Source organism: Lucilia cuprina, chromosome 4, assembly GCF_022045245.1.
Source record: "Lucilia cuprina isolate Lc7/37 chromosome 4, ASM2204524v1, whole genome shotgun sequence".
NCBI lineage: Eukaryota > Metazoa > Arthropoda > Insecta > Diptera > Calliphoridae > Lucilia > Lucilia cuprina.
The window spans coordinates 6116512-6137802 of NC_060952.1; the positions used below are offsets into that span (position 1 = coordinate 6116512).

The 21291-nt window shown below is 28.5% G+C and overlaps 1 protein-coding gene across 2 annotated transcripts in view; it reads left to right on the forward strand.

Annotated features, from left to right (window-relative positions):
- The window catches only part of LOC111675688 (ankycorbin), a 187425-nt gene extending 167210 nt beyond the window's left edge, over window positions 1-20215 (forward strand). For both annotated transcript variants that reach the window (XM_046948393.1, XM_023436495.2), the window contains 3 exons: window positions 13808-14087; window positions 14513-14633; window positions 19741-20215. In XM_046948393.1, the coding sequence (XP_046804349.1) occupies window positions 13808-14087; window positions 14513-14633; window positions 19741-20069 (730 nt within the window). In that variant the 3' untranslated portion in view covers window positions 20070-20215. The remainder of the gene's footprint in view (window positions 1-13807; window positions 14088-14512; window positions 14634-19740) is intronic.
- The last annotated feature ends 1076 nt before the right edge of the window (window positions 20216-21291 follow it).

A 21291-nucleotide genomic window follows, 5' to 3' on the forward strand; every position in this document is an offset into this window, starting at 1 on the left:
TTGCATTACAATATAGCACCACATAGACCCACTCTCCTTAGAGAATGCAAATGAATTTGATGGCGAAGATTAATCTTACAGGTGGTCGGTTGATTCCCACATTTTTTTACTATTATATTCTATTAAGTAACAGTTTAGTGTTTGGCCGTAAGGCATGGCCGGTTTCTTACAGTATTTATGTCTGTCAGTCAGTTTGTTTGTTTGTAAGTATATTTAACTGATATTAAAGTAGCCATAATAAGATTTTACTTATATACTGTTAAATTTTAAGGAGGTGTCCAGTTTAAAGAGGACATTGTTGATAATTTAAGGAAGAACTTAGTCTAGGTTGACTTTTCTGGCGATGATGATAGAAAAAATGACAAATTGTACGTTAATAAACAAAAAAAATTTACTTTTTCTAAATTTTAATCAGGATCTCTGATTTTCAACTAAACAAATAGTTTCATTTTGAAATAATATTTAAATAAGTAAAATATTTAAAGTTATTATTTTTTGAGATGATTTTTACCATCGATGCGTCTGTTTATCGTTGAATGCGGTCTGGCATTTAAAAAATAGAACCACATTAATTTAATTTTTTGAAGATGAAGATGATGAATTAATAAAATATAAAGCTAAAGTTTGATACATATATTTCATTCCTGCTACATTGTCCAATTCCTTTAACATCTCTTATACCCACTTTGCATAAGACGCCTGTCAGTAGGCTTTAATTTTATAGCTAAAAACATCCTCTTAAAATTTCAAAGCGTTATGTAAGAATATAGTGCTACACACTCACATACACACAACACTTAAGCTAATCTCCGTTAAATTTGCTTTTATATTTATTTTAACTTTTTCTCCTAATATTCACAAGATTTATTTACTCTTGATGGAATTTAAATGGCTAACAGACCAAACTTGAAGAAAACGTATAGAATAAAAAAATAGAAATCACTTGGCCAAATGTTTATTTCCATATTAATGCACATACACAGACAAATTGATACACGCACACAAACTTACATACACTTAAATATCTCTGAAGGATAAGGAAAGCCAAAGGACTGTCTGCATCAAAGTTAATTTAGTTGAAATTTAATAGCGGGCCAGTCATTTTTCATTTATGACGGTAACTTTTGTATGTATTTTTATAACGAGCGAGTCAGTAAGAGAAACATGAGAGAGAGAAAGTGAGAAAGAAGAATCATATAAAAGATAAACAATCTTAGAAAATTAAAAATAGCTAGAAGTAGCAGTGAAAAGTCTATAAGGTTTAGAAACTTAAATTACTCTACTATACTTCTCCTTACAACTCCTACATTTACATACATTTACATGGTTACTAGACTTGTGTCATTGTATGACTCCTAAGTGCCTCTGACAGTAGTTGTGCAGTGTTAGTGGTGTTATTGCTAGTTAGGATTTTTATGTCCCTATGTGTGTGTGTGTGTTTGTATGGAAGGATGTTAATTTTAAAGACATTTTAATGTGATTAACAGCAATGAAAATGGCATTTATGAGATTTTCCTTTGGTTTTTTAGGTTCATAAATTTTATGAAAACGATATGGAAACTTTTGAGTGTAAATGAAAATGATAAAAATTGTCTAGTTTAGTATCTAATAAACGTTGCATATCCTTAATTAGGTAGACAGTTTATTTTTTTTTTTTTTTGAGAACAAGTGGGTGGTTATGGTGACGCTTGGGCTTAAAGTATTCTATGTATGCGATTTTGTTTCTGGTATGTATTTGTAGATGTTTTTAGTGGTATCATTTTTGAGTAGTTCATCAATAATGTGGTGCATATTAGAAATTTCATTAACTTTTCTTTATGGATTTAATTATGTTTGAGAAATATTATTAATGAATAGATGGCAGAATTTAATATTTCATGGATTATAATGAGAAGTAGAAAGCTTTTAGTATAAGGTTAATTTTTCACTGCAAAATTATGGAACGGTTTTATAATAAAAAATCACTGAGAATTATAAGTTTCCATTAAAAAATTAATTTTTTGAAATAATATTTTTAATTCATAAATCAGTTTGCAGTGAAAAAGCTATTTTCAGATTTTTAGTCATAAATTGGATTTTCCACGAAAAAATTTTTTCATTGAAGCTTGAGAAAATTATCACTTTTTTAAATAGACATCGAGGCCCAAAATCTTTGGGGGCCTATAACTAAAAAAGTGCATGCCTATGGGCAAAACTGAAAGACACGGAACTTTTTATTTTTGGTCCTTTATCATATAGTGATGTCCATGTGTGGTTATTTTTTTCGTGTTGCTTAGCGTAATATAAAACTAATTTTTTGTCAAAAGTCAGTTTTAGCTTCACTAATGCTTTCAAAATTGTTCCAGAATTGGTGACATGTTTCAGTGTCATTTTTAATTATGAAAAATTTTACTAATATCAACAAAACAAATATTAAATGAAACATTACAATGACATTATTGTTACCCAAGTGTTATGCTAAAAAGTTGAGTTAGCTTGCTATTCATAAATTTCATTATTATATTTAATTTGAATATGGATTAAATACATATTTACGTTTACATAAGTTATAAACCTACCACAAAAAAACGCTATTATTTCGCCCAAGAATCTGTTGTAATTCATTCTAAATGAGATGTCATTGTCATTATGTATTCATTTACTTTTGATTTCATGTTTCAGTGCAGAGCCCACCTTTAGCTGGAGTTTTCTTTTATTTTCTCATCTCTTTTATGTGCACAATAATAGAATATAATCGTTGGTGGCATATTACATTTGTCTTGTTGTTGTTATCTTGTTGGTTCAGTGAATTGAGTTGCGTCAATATTAATAACAATTCTCCCGTACACACAAAAATCCACCAACCATTATGGGGGAACGTATTCTTTGTGATTTCTCGTCGAGTCCAATGGAACAAAATAATTTACGTATTTTGGTTTAAGCACGTACACCTTTGCGAATATAGAAGAAAACTCTACAGCACTAAACAACATTATCGTGGATTGGATTTTTTTTTTAAATTTCATTTTCAAAAGTTTTCCATGTTCGTCATCATTGTCAGCGTCATTTACATTTTCATAATAATAATTTTTTATATTTAAAAAGTGGTTGATTTCTTGTTTTTTAGTTTTTCTTACATTCATTCGTTCTTATTGTTGTTTTTCTAATCTGTGTTTACAATGTAAATTTTTAAACTTTCGTTGTTTTGTTGTTGTCCTTTTATTCCTTTTCTTATGTTGATTCTACTTAAAAACTTCCTTATGTTTAGTTATTTGGATACTCATTCATCTACAGTGGGTACGAGTAGTATTTGTATTGAGTTGTGTTGTTAATGCTGTTGCTGTTGCTTTTGTTTTTTTTTTGCACTATGGGTTGGAAAATGTTTTGTAATACATATTTAAGTTATTAAAAACTTAAATTTTACACTAATTAGATATATTATATTACTGTGAGCTTTTGTGGCGACTCACGTACGCCACATTATGTATTTTATGCGCAGGTGGCAATTTTTGCACATGGTTCTGCCGGTTCATGTACATTCACTTTTACAACCACACATATAGGATGGTCTCTGTTAAGTCGGCAACAACATTTAGATTTGGTAAACCAAAACAGGAATACATCAATTAATCAGTCTTTGAACCGAAATTTTCTTCTGGCTTATTTGGGTTTAAACCATAGCCACCACGTTTACTTCAAACGACTTCTAAAAAACAGGCCAAATCTCTTCCCTGCGATCTACCGTTTCCGTAGGACCAGATTATGTGGTTCTCTGCGGTTCAAGGACAGGCCAAGTATAAAATTGATCATCAGGCAGACTGGAGGTATTGGTAGAACATCTTTTCCCGGGGATTGCATTCCCACCAAGATTGCATTTTTAATCGAGACAACATGTCTCGGGAGGATCCTGTCAATAGATATGTTTTTACATTGTTTAGCGCAAGAAAAAAAGTTTCCTAAAATTTCCTACCCATTGTGCTGTTATAACTTGCTTGGTGGCTGCAAGGTGAGATAAGATTAAAACAGAAAATACATAAGTTTTTACAAGTTTTACTAAACTTTTTCTTTTTTGTTTTGGTTTTTCTTTTTTTTTTTTGTACATTTTTACTAAATAAGTTTTTATTTCATTTTACTTTTGTTGCGTTCAAATACATGACGTTAATTTTACCTCTAAGCTTTTTCTGGCCACATTTTTCATGTATTTACCTCTAACTCACTGTGTTGGCCTTACTGTTGTTGTTTTAAAGCTGAAAGTCAACTTGTTGTGTTGTCTTGAATAATTTGCTTAAATGTTTGCAGTCAAAATCTTATAAAGATTCATAACAGATATCGAATTCTTAATCAGACCAGATGTAAGAAGTTTTAGAAAAAATAAATTTCTAAACAATATAATAATAAGAAATACAAACTTGTCTTTAGAAAGGATAATTTTTAATGTTATTTTAATTATTTTCATAATTTTGTGATGTTTTTTTATTAATTTTTTATTTTTTGTAAAGATGATTTAAATAATATTTAATAGGAATTTCGTTTTAAAGGTTATAGTTTTCGTGATCTCTGCAATTCTTTCATTTTTCCAATTCCGAGAATTTAGAAATGTGAGATTTTGTTATATATATTTTTGTTATCTTAATGAATATATTAATATTTTAATAAGCTAAATTTAATTTCTTGTCTTTAGCTTTCTAATAAAATATGTATTTTTAAGTCTTTTAATAAATAGAAATGCAAAAGCAATAAAACTAGCAGTTTTCCACTAAAATAAAATTAAATTATTAACAAAGAAACCCGGTTCTTCAAAGAGAAATAATTTTAAGTATTTTTTAGTAAACAATAAATTCAATAGAATTTTTTCCAAAAAAAGAGCATTTTGGTACAAAAAACTGTATAGAGCAAATATTTTTGTAAAATAGCATTTATATGGAATTTTAGTTTAATTCCGATTTGCTTAAGCAATTTATAGCGAACAACTAATTTCAGCTTTTAAAGTTTTCAATAAAAAATCAAGTTTTATTAAATATAAATGCAGAAAGGGACTATTTAGACTTATATAAAAGTTATAACGATGATACGAATTGTACTTTGCCTCAGATATACTAAAGCCATTTATTGTTTAATAAAACTGCTGATATATAAGTAAAATTTTGATGGGGACTTTTTAGAGGGGCTAGGATCAAATGAGGACCTATAATTAACCTATATAGTTATAAAGACTAGAACTTGGTTTTGCAGCTTTTTGTCGAGATAATTATGAACTTAAATGCCCTATTTGGCGGATTCAGTTCTATGGGGCCTAGGTGAAATAATGGACCGATGTTAATTTTTTTTTTCAATAGGCTTCGTCTTCAGCACCATAAAAGATCATGTGCCAAATGTCATTGAATTATCTTCAAAATTGCGACCTGTAGTTTGATTACAAGGTTTATTCGGGGGTTCAGTTGTATGGGGGCTAGATGAAATAATAGATGAAATAATAGACCGATCTTTTCAATAGGATTCGTCCCTGGGGCAATATAATATCATGTATCAAATTTTTTTTAGAATTATTTCCAAAATTGCGACCTGTAGTTTATTACCAGGTTTACATGGACGGACAGACAGACGGACGGACCAATATTATTGTGCATTACAAACATCAGCACAAACCCAATATATCCTGCCCACTAAAGTGGTGTAGGGTATAATAATACCAGTAGTGTGCGCACAAAATTCACATGGACACACAGATGAACAGACAAAAAGGTGAACGGACAGACGAATATAGACAGCCATTTTGAGTTTTACAAACATCAACACAAATATGTCAGTATGTATACATATAATATATAGAGTATATATTTTGGATAACGCAGTTGGTTTAGCAATGTCCATCTTTCTGTTGAAGTTTCTGTTTTCTAAGCACTGCATATATCTTTGAGATCTAAATATTCGATAATTTTATCAGATATGCTTTCGAGTAGCAAACCAGACCATAATTATAAGCAAGAGAGAGTTTGTCAGTATGTAGGTCTTGGAACCGATGACCGATGGAGACCTATGAGTTTTTATTATGGTTCATATAGTGGATTTACTCTCTCTAATATCAACGCCATTATAATGCTGCAGCTTATGAACTGAATTGAAATAAAAATAAATCTCCAACTTAACGGCTCTCCGCTTTGGCAATAAAATAAAAATTCCGAATCGATAATGTAAAAATAATATATGAACCATGTCATTAAACCTTAAAGAAACTTAAATCAATAGTAAATCTGATATATTTTCTTCTTACAAAAAAAGGTTTTTCACACACAACTACTAACTGAGTTTTAGCAATTTTTTCTATTAAATGAAACTAGATGGAGCCGCAAATGTAACTGAAAAAGGAGAAGAAAAAATGGTATAATAAATTTTGAACTGTTGCCGCTTAAAAAAATAAACTTATTTCAATATTTATAAATGAAAAAAAATAAAAAAATACTTGAAACTATTTATAATGTAAGTGCAACCAGCCAGCGAGCGTTTGTGGCAGGAGAAGCAACGTCAGCGGATGCAAAAGTAGATGTTAATTTATCATTTGCTGATGTTGTAAATTTTTAAACATTTTCTGTTTATTTCTATTTATTTATATAAGCTTAAAAATATATGTGTAAGTGTGTGTATGTTGAGTTGGGCGCATACTACAGAAAAATAATAATAATCCGCAACTTTGCAATAACTTTTTTTATTTCATTTATTTTTTTTCCTCTTCTGTAATAGTTGTATTTAGTTGTTTCATGTTGTTATTTCCTTTTTAACAGGATTTATTCATAATTTTTTTTAGTATTTAATGCGAGCAAAACGCAGCTATTCCGGCAATACTAAAAACTGCACTATTTATAATTATGATGATTATTATTATTTTATTGTGGTGGTGGTGATGGTGAAGCTGTTGGAAAAATGATGGCGTGTTTTTTCACCATCATTGTGTGGGTTAATAAGTTGCATTTTGTAAAAATAAATATTTCAACACTCAACCAACCAAAGTTAAAGTTACAACAAATAAAAATGTTTTATACTTTTGGGGTTTTTATTTAAAATTTCATGAAAAATTATGTACTTATGTATGTGTGTTCCCTTGTGAGTTATATTTAGTGATTCGCTGAACTTTTAATCTCTTTAGATGACTTTATCTTCCGTTTTATGTTTATTAGAGTTTTTTTAATTATCTTCCATGATTATCAAATTATAAATTCAATAAAACTATGCATATATGCATATATATATGTATATAAATTAGAAGTGTCCAAAAAATATAGATTTTTATCTTATTTTGTTCATTACTGTCCAAAACTAACTAATTTTACAATGTCAATGAAAGCGAAAGAAATATAAAAATCTCCCAAAATGGTTCATCATCACAAAAATCCAAAATTTTACGTTAGTTAACAACAATTTAAAACAAATAAAAATTTAATTATTTAATAATGTAGCAGCAATTTTATCTTTTATTTTACAAAAATCTCTGATTTTGTTTACTAGAGCTTTTATTTTTGTTTAATGTTGACTTGCATGGTAAATTTTGTGTATTTTTTTGTGGAATTTTAATTACACTTTTTCAAGCATTTTTAAAATTTACACAAAAAAGTACATAAAAATCGTAAGAATAAAAAAATTATTGCATACTTTAAGGCGAATATAAAATAACACAAGAATTTAAACATATACATATGTACATAGTCAAACAATAACTTGTACAATACATATATATAGAAACATCAACAACAAGCATTTAAAGAAATTAATGTTGAAGTTAAAACACAACAACAACAACATGCAAAAAGGCTATAGCAACTAAAACTACAACAACGTTAAGACCAATGTGGCTGATGTTTTATGCTGCTTAAACTTTTAAGTGTTTGTTTTAGTTAAATTTTTTTGTTGCTGTTACTAACTATTTCTTCAAATGCATTTGTATCAGTGTTTTTATTTTCTTTTTACTTTCTCATACATTTTTTATGATGTTGCTTGGCTGATGTGAACTAAAAACCCATAAAAAATCTACGAAAGAAAATTTGCTCTGAATTTAAAGCAAAACAAAACACGCAGTAACTATAAGATGAACCAAAAAAATTTACATAAAAAATCTTTTTTTTTTGTTCTATAAAAAGAGTTTAAAAATTTATAATAATTTTTTCACTTGTTTTACAACTTTTTCTTTTTACTTTCTGGTTTTTCCTTTCTTTTCTCTATTAGTCCGAGGAGAGATAAGAATCAAAAATATAAACAAACATTTTGTTTTATTTTTTTTAAAGAAACATGAATTGGTTTGCTATTTTGGAAAATTTGGCCAATTGGAAATTAAGAATATTAAAAATTAGTACTGCAATTGCGAATTTTCGAAAAATAACTGTGGAAGTGTGTAATTACAATAAGCACAGTGGTTACCAAACTTCAATTATTGGATAAAAATCATTGTGAGGAATTGGAATATCGTAACGAAATTTTAGGATTTAAGTTTAATGCGTTTCGAGTTGTATGCGAAACACATTAAATATTAGTTAGTTAGTTTGCTTTTAACTTAGGGTGTTATGCTGTACTTTCATTACATTTGAATTTAAAATACTTGCTGCGATCACCTGCTATGTGACTATACTTCGAGAATAGGTTCACATAAAAAGCAAGCATATTTCTTCCAGTTTGTGTTAAAATTAAACTTATACCTCTAAGACATGTTGACGGTATGTAGTAAATTTTAAAATAATGTTACACATATACTACTTTTTAATCTTCTTATTTTTAAAATATCATTAAGAAATAAAGAAAACAGCTTTTAGTAAACATCCGAAACCAATAAGTTTTGGAAATGCTCCTACAAATATTATCAATTTCCGCTACAATCCGCCCACTAATGGCTTAATGGTCTGACTAAAACTAATAGTGTCACACATTAATTTAATTTATTATTTAATTCCTCTGTTAAAGTGTCTACTTAACCCTAAAGGGGCGAAAAGGCATAAATTTCCTATTGGAGCATTAAAGGGCCATAAAACAAATACGAAGTTTATGCTCAATAGTACAAATGTTTATAAAATTTTCATCTGTGTTTGTTTGCTATAAGAATCGTTGAAAAAAAGAACTTTAAACTGTTTTAGTTAATTTATTTTTTTTCGCACATTTTTTGGTCATAGTTTAGCAATAAAGTGGCAAGGCAGTGACATTTTATATAAATACTTACATACATACATATGTATTCATGTATACACAAACAAGTGTGTGTGTGTGTGTGCATTTACCTATGTGTAAGTATGTGTGTTTGCATTTTTTTATTTTTATACTTGATCGCAACACACTTTTCGCTTGTCACATTTGTGTCGTAAACAGGAAGAGCCCCAGCAGCAACACATTTTTAACGACCAACCAGCAGGGAGACGACCAAACAAGAACATTAAAAAAAAGAATAGAAAAAGAATGACAAAACACAACACCAGCAATATCAACTATGACGATGACAGCAACAACAACAATAAGAACAATAGCAAGTACAATATAAATAGTAGTAATACAACAAAGTTTTAGCATGCTTAAAACGGAAGCGGAAATCAGGAACAAAATGTGCCAAGGACAGTTAGTTGCATAAATATTTGTAAAAAATATTTATTTTTTCTATGTATATGTATGTTTTTTTATTTTTTATATTATCTATGGACAAAAACTGTCTAGTTTGTGAATAAAAACTAAAAAATAATCTATGGCATGAACATGAAAAAAGGATAAGATTAAGTGAAATAAAATTCAAGTTATACCAAAAAAGCACAGTTAGATTTTTTTGATATGAATAAAAATTTTGTTCAACTAAAGAAATTTTTACGTCGAAAAAAATATTCATTTATATCACTTATTTATCACAAGATAAATTTAGCGTAAGGTATGCGCTAGCAAAAAGAATTATTAATCTAGATGCCAATGTAAGTAGGAAATTTTTAATGGAACTGCAATTGATTTTCTTAAATGAATAGTATAGTTTTTTTTACATACATATACAATTTATTTCAGATTTTTCGTTAAAACATTATTAGGAAAACGTTACAAGCATTTCTTTCAATTAACAATTTTAATCAAATATATTCGCACTTAAAGCTTTACTCCGTAACCTTTCGAAACCTGTCTCTAGATTACTTCCTGTAGTGTATTAAGCCAATCGTTTAAAGCTATCTTTTGGCAGTTTGTTTTATATCACACAACATAGAAACTTCGTAAAAAATATAAATTTATAGAAACTAACACAAAAACACCAACCCATACATAAATAAAAAAGTTACAAAGAAGAACTGCAAAGCAACATGGCTGCAATCAAAGTGAGCGGAAGTGAGATTGTAAAGTTGTTTGTTAAGTTGTCAGTTCGGTTCTAGTGAAGCGACAATACAAAAGTCCTGCTTGTGACCCTGCACAGTCAAGTATTGAAAGTAAAAAAGAAAACTTAAAAAACAAGCCAAAAACTTTAGGTTAAAAAAAAAGAAAAACCAAATAACAAAAAGGAAATAGCGAGTTCACCCTAACCATGTTTTAGCCAGCGCGTTTGTCTTTTTAAATTTGCATTTATGGCAAAAATTTCTCTTAGCAAACAAGTTAAATAAACTTGTTGTCAAGTTAGTGGATGAGAAAAAAGCGTGAAAAGGTTTAGAAATATTAATACTTTTATTTAAAGGTCAAGAGCTTTTAAAAATTTTATGTTTTTGCACTCTTAATCTATGAAAAGCATCATTATGAATGATACTTGATCGTATTTCCACTTGTTGACATTTTGTATTTTGACTTATGGCAGCCATTGGCTTAAAAAAGAATAAAATTTTTTTTTTTTAGTTTATAAATCCATTAATGTATAATTGACCATCTCATTTTAGTAAAGGGTCGTTAATACAAAAAATTGCCTTAATATTTATTTACAAAATTTGTTTTCTATAGACTAGACAATAATAAATAATTTTTATTAATATAACCCAAGATAAATTTTATATAATAAATAAAGTTTATTTTAAATTTTATTAAAAATTATTAATATAGAAATATTTTAAATGATCCAGTAATATGGGATAACAAAGTTTGTTTTTAAATACATATATTAAATATATTATGTAAGCAAAACCCATAATCATAGCAATTACTAATTAATAGATAACAGTCGAAAGCTCCACAGATTAAAAAATGATTCATAGACTAGTCAATAGATCAGTTTATACACTAATTAATAGACTATTTCATACACTAGTGGACAGACCAGTCTATACACTAGTCCATAGAATAGTTTATAAAATATTCCCCAGACACCTATATAAACTAGTCTATAGATTAGTGCATAGACAAGTTCGAAAACTTATTCGTAGAATAATCAATAGACTATTCCACGGTATTAGCTAATATTAGAATACCTCAGTTGATTATTTTTGTTCATAGATTAATAAGATGATCTGTCCGTCGACTAGACAATAGACTCGTTCATGGACTAGCCAGTAAATATGTTAACAGAGAAATCAATAGATCAGTCTATAAAGTATTCAATAGTCAAAGAACTAGTCAATAAACTGGCCTATAGAATAGACAATAAATCAATATATAGACTAGCCAATAGACTAATGAATAGATCAGTATATGAACCAGTCTATAGAGTAATCAAAAAAAAAAAACAGTATATAGACTAGTAAATAACTAGTCATTATTCCAGTCTATAGATTAATTCACTGTTTTATATATTTACAAAATTGTAAACTAGTCTATATACTATTCCATAGACTAGTCTATATACTATTCCATATACTAGTCTATAAATTGGTTCATAGACTAGTCTACAAACTAGTACATAGTCAAGCTTGAATACCAATCAATGGACAACATATATTTTCATTGAGAAGTCAATTAACTACTTCTTAGGCTTAACAAGTCGATAGATAACAAGTCCATAGACTTATTGATTAGCCATAGACTAATTCATAGATTAGTCAATATATATACTTTTCCATATATAAATAAATTTTGCTTGCATGTTTTTATTTATGATAATTGTGTATTAACAATTATAAAATTTCTTGAGATACATACATATTTTTAAAGAAATTTAATAATAATAATTTTAAACTTAAAAATGTATAGTAAATACTTTTATTACAGACATAAATTAAATCTGTGTTTTCTTAAATTTTCGAAAACAAAAATATTAAATATATTTTATTTTATTAAATAAAACATACACAAGTATATACATTAAAAATTTCTTTCAATATTACGTTATTTTTTTCTATATTTTCCATCTGTTCGCTCATCTCGGTCCTTTTTTGTATAAATTTACATACAATGATTCAATAATTCGTTTGCTTTTGTCTACGAATGTCAACACCAATTCAACAATGGAATTGTAAATGAAATGGTAAAATGTTTGCATGTCTGTATTGTGTGTGTGTGTTTGTGTATGTATCTGTATGTTGACTATATACCAGTGTCTTTGTATTATGAAATATTCACATATTCACCCATACTCACAGCAGTGGGTGCAAGTAAAACTGGAAAGAGAGTAAAAAAAAATATGGAAAAAATATATGAAATAAAAATATATAAAATGTCATTTCTCAGCATGTCATAACTTATAATAAGCGATTACTTGCTGCCAAACTCACGCATAACCAAACATATGCACGTAGAGACATCGAACCATGTTTGCTTTTGCCTTTCGAGGATTTGTTTGTTTGTTTGCTTTTATATCTCTCATTTTTTCTCTATTTTAGTATTGGTGTCAACTTTGTCGGTAAATTTTCCTTTTTTTCTCTTTTGCAAATAATACACAAAAAAAAACGCTATCAGTATGACAGAGTTTGTATGTTTGGGGGACCGTGAGAATACATTTAAAATATTTATGAAAAAAGGGGTAACACACAGAAAGTTTCTTTGCCATTTCCTTAATATTTTTATTTATGGTTAAATTTCTGTATAGGAAATCTCAAAGAACATAAGTTTTCCTATCACATACGAATATGTAATTTGTAATATTAAGGTGATTTTTAATATTTTGTTTAAAAATTTCGATGGGATTTCCTTACAAGATTGTACATGTTATGACGAAACTAATTATATTTAAAACTTATTGATAAAAAATTTAAGAATTCTTATTTTTCTCTGTGTTATACATTTTAAACTTCCGATCAAAATGTTTATAGTTTAGGTTTGTAAATGAAATCCACCTTATTGTAATTTTTTGTGAAAATTGGATTAATACGATTTGGGAAATGAAAAGAATTTGAAAACCATTGATCATAAAAAAAAATTTAAAAAGTAAATATTTTTTCTTACCCCTTTTTTTAGAAAAACATTGTAAATAATTTTGTGGCTTTGATAGCTCCCATACTAGAGTCTTGTATTAAAAAAAAATTGTCTCGGTTTGTTTCAATGTTTCTCATTTCTCATTTCTATTTTCTTCTACTGCACTACAAAAAGACAAAAGTAACTTCTTAAATATGTGTAAATATCATATGTATACTTCTTCTTTATTTTATAACTTAAGGCAGAAACTGAAGCAACAAATAACATAATGTTATTACTATGATTTTTACCTTCTTGTCTTTAAATATTTTTATCATATTTTTAAACTTATTATATTTACATACTTTACCATAAATTCAAACATTTCCACACACACACACACATGTGTGTTATTATTCAACACCAATAAAATGCCACAGAAAATTGCCTGCATATGTGTGACTTTATACAATTCCTTTTTGTTTTTTTTTTCTTCGTCTTACTTGCAAATAAATTCATTTTTGTCTTAACGTTTATTCTTTATCTTTTTATTATTTTCTTGCTCTTATTTTTCGCCCTTTAGGTATTATATGGAACGTAAGATCTTTCAACATTTGCTGGAATTAAAGTCACTGCAAATACGCTCAAATAAACTCAACGAAGCTGTGTTGGTTAAACGCGCCGTAGATGATTATCATAAATCGTGTGCCGCCCTAGGCGGTGAGACAGGCACACGTTTGCGTCGTTATAATTTTAGCGAATATACTTTTAAAAATTTCGAATTGTTCCTTTATGAAACGCTTAAGGCTCTACAGAAACCGGGCACTTATAATTTTCAGAATATCAATGAAGTGTATGAAGAGGTGAGTGTGTATACATATGTATGTATGTGTTTGATGTTTGATATAATGAAATGATTGATGTTTATATATGTTTATATGGTGTTCGTAAGTATAAATAATTTTCAATAAACAACTATTGAGTAACATTGTTAAAATTTGGAGAACAACTTTTAAATTACCAATTTGAAATGACTTATTTAAGCGCTTAGTTTTCAGCGAGAGTGGTAATTGATTTCCATGACATAGCCGCTTTAAAATAATGAGTTGTAATGAATATGTAATGAATGAAGTTGTTGTTATTTTCTTATACTTAGGCTTTTTAATATATAGTAAGATATTGTTATTTCTCGACTTTCATAATTATCCAAATCCTATATATTGTCAACAAATGTGCATTAAAAACCATTGTAATCTTATAAATGTATTCCGTTATGTTATCCATATAGGCTGAAAGACGTTTAAGTCCTGATTATAATGCTTACGAAAAGGCGTTGCAGTGTACTACACGAACACATCGTTGTCTGCATGCAGCTCATGCATATACTGGAATACCCTGTGCCGCATACAGTAAGTATGAGTATTCATTAAAAAATTTCACATTAATATGAATATTACGATTGTTTGAACAATTATTTTATCAAGTCAATGCAAAATAAAAATATGTTATACAAGAAAACACTAGACAAAAAACTCTGTTTAAAACATAAATGTTCTAGGTAATCTTAATATTTTGTTAAGGTATAAAAATAGTCAAATAACTTTAAACATCATTAGCTTTGAAAATTTTTCACCACCTTATTATTTTCTTTATAAATTTGAACATACTTTCAAAATGAACTTCATTTCTAGTATAAACCACACAAAAACAAAAGTCAAAGACGATAAATTAACAAATCTCTATACTAAACGCAAAAAGTCATCAGTAATCCATCATAATGTGTGTAATAAATAAATAAATAAATAAATAGACCAACTAAAATAAGAATTTTATAGCGTACTAATCCTTAATCATAAAAACAAGGAAATGAATAAAAACACAAGCAACCCACAAATAATTCAAAGAGAGCAAATTTGGTAAACAGTAAGCTGCTATTTTTTTGCTACTGTAGCATTCAGCTCACTTCACTACATCATAAATACGCAATAAACCAAAAAAAGCGAAAAAAATATATATAAAAAATAAAATGAAAAATTTAATAGAAAATTGTATTACTACTTACAAGTACAAGCAACCAGACAACTAACAACAGCATATTAAAATAGCAAAAAATATCGCTAAGAAGACTAGAAGATAATGATGACGATGGTGATGTTGGAAGAAATAAAATTGCAAATAGTAATTTTTTGCTAGAATTTTAAACCTCATTATTGCAAAACAAAATTGACATCAAAAGACATCCGACTGCATCTTATGAAAAAAAAAAAACATTTTATTATGGACTGTTGTTGTGCGTTTTATGTTATTTATGTTACAATTACGGAAAATAGTATTAAAATGGAATTATGTGTTTTATCGTTTGCTCTCATACTTTATAACCGAATTTATTAAAATACATAAGTATTTATGTGTATATTATTTAATTTGGAATTTACGATTACTTGGTTGTTATCGTAAACACTATTAAAGTTTTATCATTTAGATTTGCTCAGATATTCCTAGACTTATGGAAAAATACAAAAGAATTACGGGCACAGATTTACAATTTTGACCCGATAGTGGCCTAGTAGTGCATACATTCACCTAAAGACCTAACCTAACCATAGCAATATAAAGTCCATTGGTTACATATAAACAATTTGTCAACGAAAAGCTTAATTTTACAGAGTCGGTGTTTGAACTAAACCTTTGCGACCGATATTCCAGGATACCTTTTGTAGGAATGCAATATGCAGAAAAATATGGTGTATTTCTGAAATACTTAACAAATATTCTACATTATGACAGGTATACCTGGAAGGAAAAATAGAATACCTCTTATTTTAATATTTCAAGCCTATTTACTAAATAGCTATTAAAAGTCGTGTATATTGAAAACTGGTGCAATCAAAGTCCTCAAATTTTACACGGAAAACTTTGACATCCATAAGAATATTTTTGGTCAAAATAGTCAGAATGGCTATAGTGGGCGTGGCTTTCATATTCATTTAAAAATTTTGAAAAAAAAACAAACGGACTATTATCAAATTGGTGGAGGTGTCTTGGAACTGTTATTAGAAGAAAGCTTTTTTTATATTAACTAAGGATTTCCCAAGATTGATCCTTTCGATATCTAATGAAGGATGGAAACAATTATAGAACGACTTATTTAGTATTTGAAAATATGATTAGTATCTTAAATGAATCACGTTGTTTTAATTACTTTTCTAAGGTATCAATTTATCGATGAATTGGCAACAGAAAATTGAAACCCAACTATTCCATTAAAACCACTCAAGGAAGATACATTTCCTCTCTGATACCATTATTCTTTTATAAATATTATGTTATTCAAGCAACAGTTACTCTTTTCATTTTTTTTTTTTTTTTGACCAACATCATAAAGAAACACAATTAAAATTTAAACTCTAATAAAAACATTATTAATTCTCTTTTTACAAGTTATAAAAAATATTATAATTAATTTTTCAAGAATTTAATTAAAAAAACCCAAACTGCCAACTACTCTTAATACATATTTTTCTGTGATTTTTCTGTTGAGCATGAAACATGAAAATGTTTAAGGTTCATTACTTTTGTTGGTTTAAAATATTAAGTTGTTTCCATAGCTTTTGTTTGTTTCTGTTTTGTTTTCATCTTATCACGATGCACTTCATTTTCTTATTAAGTATTACTTTTTTTTCCATTTTATTTAAAGATAAATTACAGTTCGCAAAAAATGTATATATGTATGTATGAATGTATTGTATGAGAAAGGAACAGAAAAATAAAAGTAGAATTTAATTTGTGACATTTATTTGAGAATTTTGGTTAATGTTTATTGTTATAATACTTTTCGTTCGTATTTTAGCCATTTCTTTTTCTATTGCTCTCGCTAACACACTCAACATTATTTTTATTCCTTAGATGACAATAAATGTTGTTGTTATATATATGTTTATGTTTATACATACCCAGCAGTTCAGTAGGACAGTCCCGAACTACCTATTTAATCTACCACTTACCTACATCGGGGCGTTGATTACAGAAAGTCATACAAAAAGCATAAGTTTGTTTTTTAAGTCTCCACTCTATCCCTTAAAGAGGGGACACTTAAGTAAGTACATCCGTGACGATAGACGAATTAGAGCCAACCAGATGATTAGATGTATGTGTTTTTTATATTTTTCGGATGTATTGACTCTTTGTCGAACTGTTGGGCATCGCTGAGTGTATTTAAAATTTAAAATATATTTCTATGTATATGTTTATGCATTTTAGTGACGTCGCCACATGCTTGACGTTGATGCAAATGATCCCTTGATGTCAAAACCATCTGATGTTTTTGTTCCCGTTCTTTTTTTATCTCTCTTTATTTTGTTGCTTCTTCTGCTGTTGTTGTTATTGTTCTTATTGTATTTTGTCGTGTATTTACAATGTTGTACGTTTTAGCAAAAATTGTTGAAATATTACTGTTTGCATCTATAGTATGTTTATTAGTATGTAGGACTGATACTACCACTATTGCAGCTTCAGTTTGCCTTTTTGTATCTTCAATTGTGTGTGTGTTTGGCATTGTTTTTTAGCTGAAGCATGATGCAATTTTATAATGCGTCGCTTGAGGGGACACATCAAACAACTGTGTAGAACAATTCACCAACATCTAAAGCAATGTTTCTTTGACACAGTATTTCGTGTTTATTCTCGTTTTTTGTATAATTTTTACTCCATTTTTTTAGTTTTTGTTCTTGTGTTTTCAACTCATGTTGTGATATTTATAAGCGAAAATACTTAAAAGCATCACTATGGTTATTTTGTGAACGGTGGTAAAAAAAAACAATTTTTGAAAAATAAAAAATTTAAAATGTATAATGGTTAATACACATTTTCTTAGTCCCGTTAACTCCACCTCTGGTTATCGTTTAACCGAAAGTTATTCTGCCGATTAAAATATTTTTTGTATGAAAACTGTCAATTTAACCTTAAGATAAAGATAGACATTGTGTTATTGGGGGTTAGAAAAATATTTATATTTATCTGCTTTTGACACTAAAAAACATTCTAAAATTTTAAAGTCAGGAGTGATAAAAAACCTATGTATCGCTTGTTATTTGTGTTTAAAAATTTTATTTCTTTCAATAATACGAATCACTGTGCATTTTTCAGCTCTAATCTTAGTAACATTTATGTGACATTTTTCTCTCTTTTTTTCAAGATTAACTACTGTTTGTCTACATCTTCATCTTCTTTTCCAACTGTGTCTTAATTTTGTGTTCCGTATTATCGCCTCAATTCCTTACATTCGCTACAAGTGAAGAAGAAAAGCCACCAAAATGATTTTTTTAATGTTGTTGTAGTTTTTTGCAAAAACTTATAAAAAACATCGCTTGAAGTTATAAGATTTTATATATAAATATTGCAAGATTTTTTTAATATGTATTAATATAAAAACGAATATGTATAAGTTTTGTTCTATATATATATAAAACATTTTACATAGTTTTTATAGCTAACGCTGTTGTTATTATTGCTGTTGAAACATTACTTTATGTAACACATAAAACAAAACCACACTTAGTCGTCATGGCTCTGAATGTAATTTATTTCGTAGTTTTCAGTTATTTGGGATCCTCCCCAGTGAAAAAAAAATACAAGAAAATACTTGCAAACAACTGGCAGCAGTTGAAAAGTAATATCAAAAATACCTTAATACTTCCATTAAACTCACATATACATGCTCATACAAACCACTGCTTGTTTGTCAAAAGGACAATGTTGCTCTTTTCGTTTTATTTGTTTGCTAAAAGTTCTTGTTGTTTTTAGCACAATACATACGGTGTAAAAGTAGTCTATCAAACTAGAACACATACGCTGCTAGAACTTAAACAAAGAATTCAAGATCTGAAAAAATGGAACAAGAACCATCACACCACAGCTGGTGTTTTAGTTTTTGCAGGCAAAAAAGGCACTATTGAATTGAATTGTTCGTATAAATTTTTTAGAGCAATAGTATAATATTTTTTGTAAGTAAATTCTATTTGTTTATTTGCAGTTAAGGCGAGGTGTGCTCTTTAGAAAATTGTTTGTAAAAAATTTAATTTACAGTAGTAAAATAACCTTACTGAAATAAAAATAAATATTATATTTTTCAACTACAATTTTCAAACACCCTCGTCTACCCTGACGTATGAGTAATATTTATTTGTTTCTTTAAATAAATTATAAAGTATACTACGTGTGGCCCACATGTACACATTTTTATCACGAGCAAATGTAATAACAACAATAATAAAAACTATAAACAATAGTAGTTTTACTTTGACTTGATAAATGATTCTGTAATTCAAAAAATAAAAAACTTTATATTAATAATTCATAATGTTTTTCATTCATTTTAGTACGTTTTTATTAATGACAAACAGTTTTCAGCTTTAATTCATTAATTTCATTTTATTTATCCATTTCTCCCGCTTTCTCTTTCTCTCTCTTTTGTTTCCACATTTCTATTCTTGTTTTTTTTTTCTTTTTGCATAACAGTTCCCATGATGAATCATCACACAATGCCAAAATTTGGTTTTGGACCATATAAAAAAAACGGTGTGGGTAGTTTTTATCTACCCAAAATTCTTACAACTGGCACCGCCTGCAATGGCAAAGTTGCCCTCGAATTGTCACACGGCAAGAGTAAACAATTAATATCACTGCCATCGGAAAAACTCGACAGTAATAAAAGATATTTTGTTACATTTACTGTTAAGGAGACGGACAAACAGCAACAACAACATCAAGGTGCCTCAGCAAACGGTTGTGACAACAAAACAACTGCAGCTACCGTCAATTGTACATCAGCTTCCGAGGAAAAGTAATCAAATAAGAAAATGAATTATAAAATTGTTATTGTATACTTAGAAATTGTTTAAAATTAACTAAGTTAAATTATTCGATTATAGTTTTTCTATAAGTTTTCTTGAAAATGATACATCGAAATAGAGCATATTGAATAAATGTAGAAGATTTTAAAATATGTATTGATTTTGTTGTTTTTCCCACAGTCGGGTAAGTTTTTTAAATCTACCAAAGCTTTAGTAAAGTGGAGTAAGTTTTAAATTTCCTTTTAAACTTGTTTGACTACAGCATTTGAAGTTTAAATTGAGAAAATCCAGACTATGACTAGACTATGACTAGACTATGACTAGACTATGACTAGACTATGACTAGACTATGACTAGACTATGACTAGACTATGTCTAGACTATGACTAGACTATGACTAGACTATGACTAGACTATGACTAGACTATGACTAGACTATGACTAGACTATGACTAGACTATGACAAGACTATGACTAGACTATGACTAGACTATGACTAGACTATGACTAGACTATGACTAGACTATGACTAGACTATGACTAGACTATGACTAGACTATGACTAAACTATGACTAGACTATGACTAGACTATGACTAGACTATGACTAGACTATGACTAGACTATGACTAGACTATGACTAGACTATGACTAGACTATGACTAGACTATGACTAGACTATGACTAGACTATGACTAGACTATGACTAGACTATGACTAGACTATGACTAGACTATGACTAGACTATGACTAGACTATGACTAGACTATGACTAGACTATGACTAGACTATGACTAGACTATGACTAGACTATGACTAGACTATGACTAGACTATGACTAGACTATGACTAGACTATGACTAGACTATGACTAGACTATGACTAGACTATGACTAGACTATGACTAGACTATGACTAGACTATGACTAGACTATGACTAGACTATGACTAGACTATGACTAGACTATGACTAGACTATGACTAGACTATGACTAGACTATGACTAGACTATGACTAGACTATGACTAGACTATGACTAGACTATGACTAGACTATGACTAGACTATGACTAGACTATGACTAGACTATGACTAGACTATGACTAGACTATGACTAGACTATGACTAGACTATGACTAGACTATGACTAGACTATGACTAGACTATGACTAGACTATGACTAGACTATGACTAGACTATGACTAGACTATGACTAGA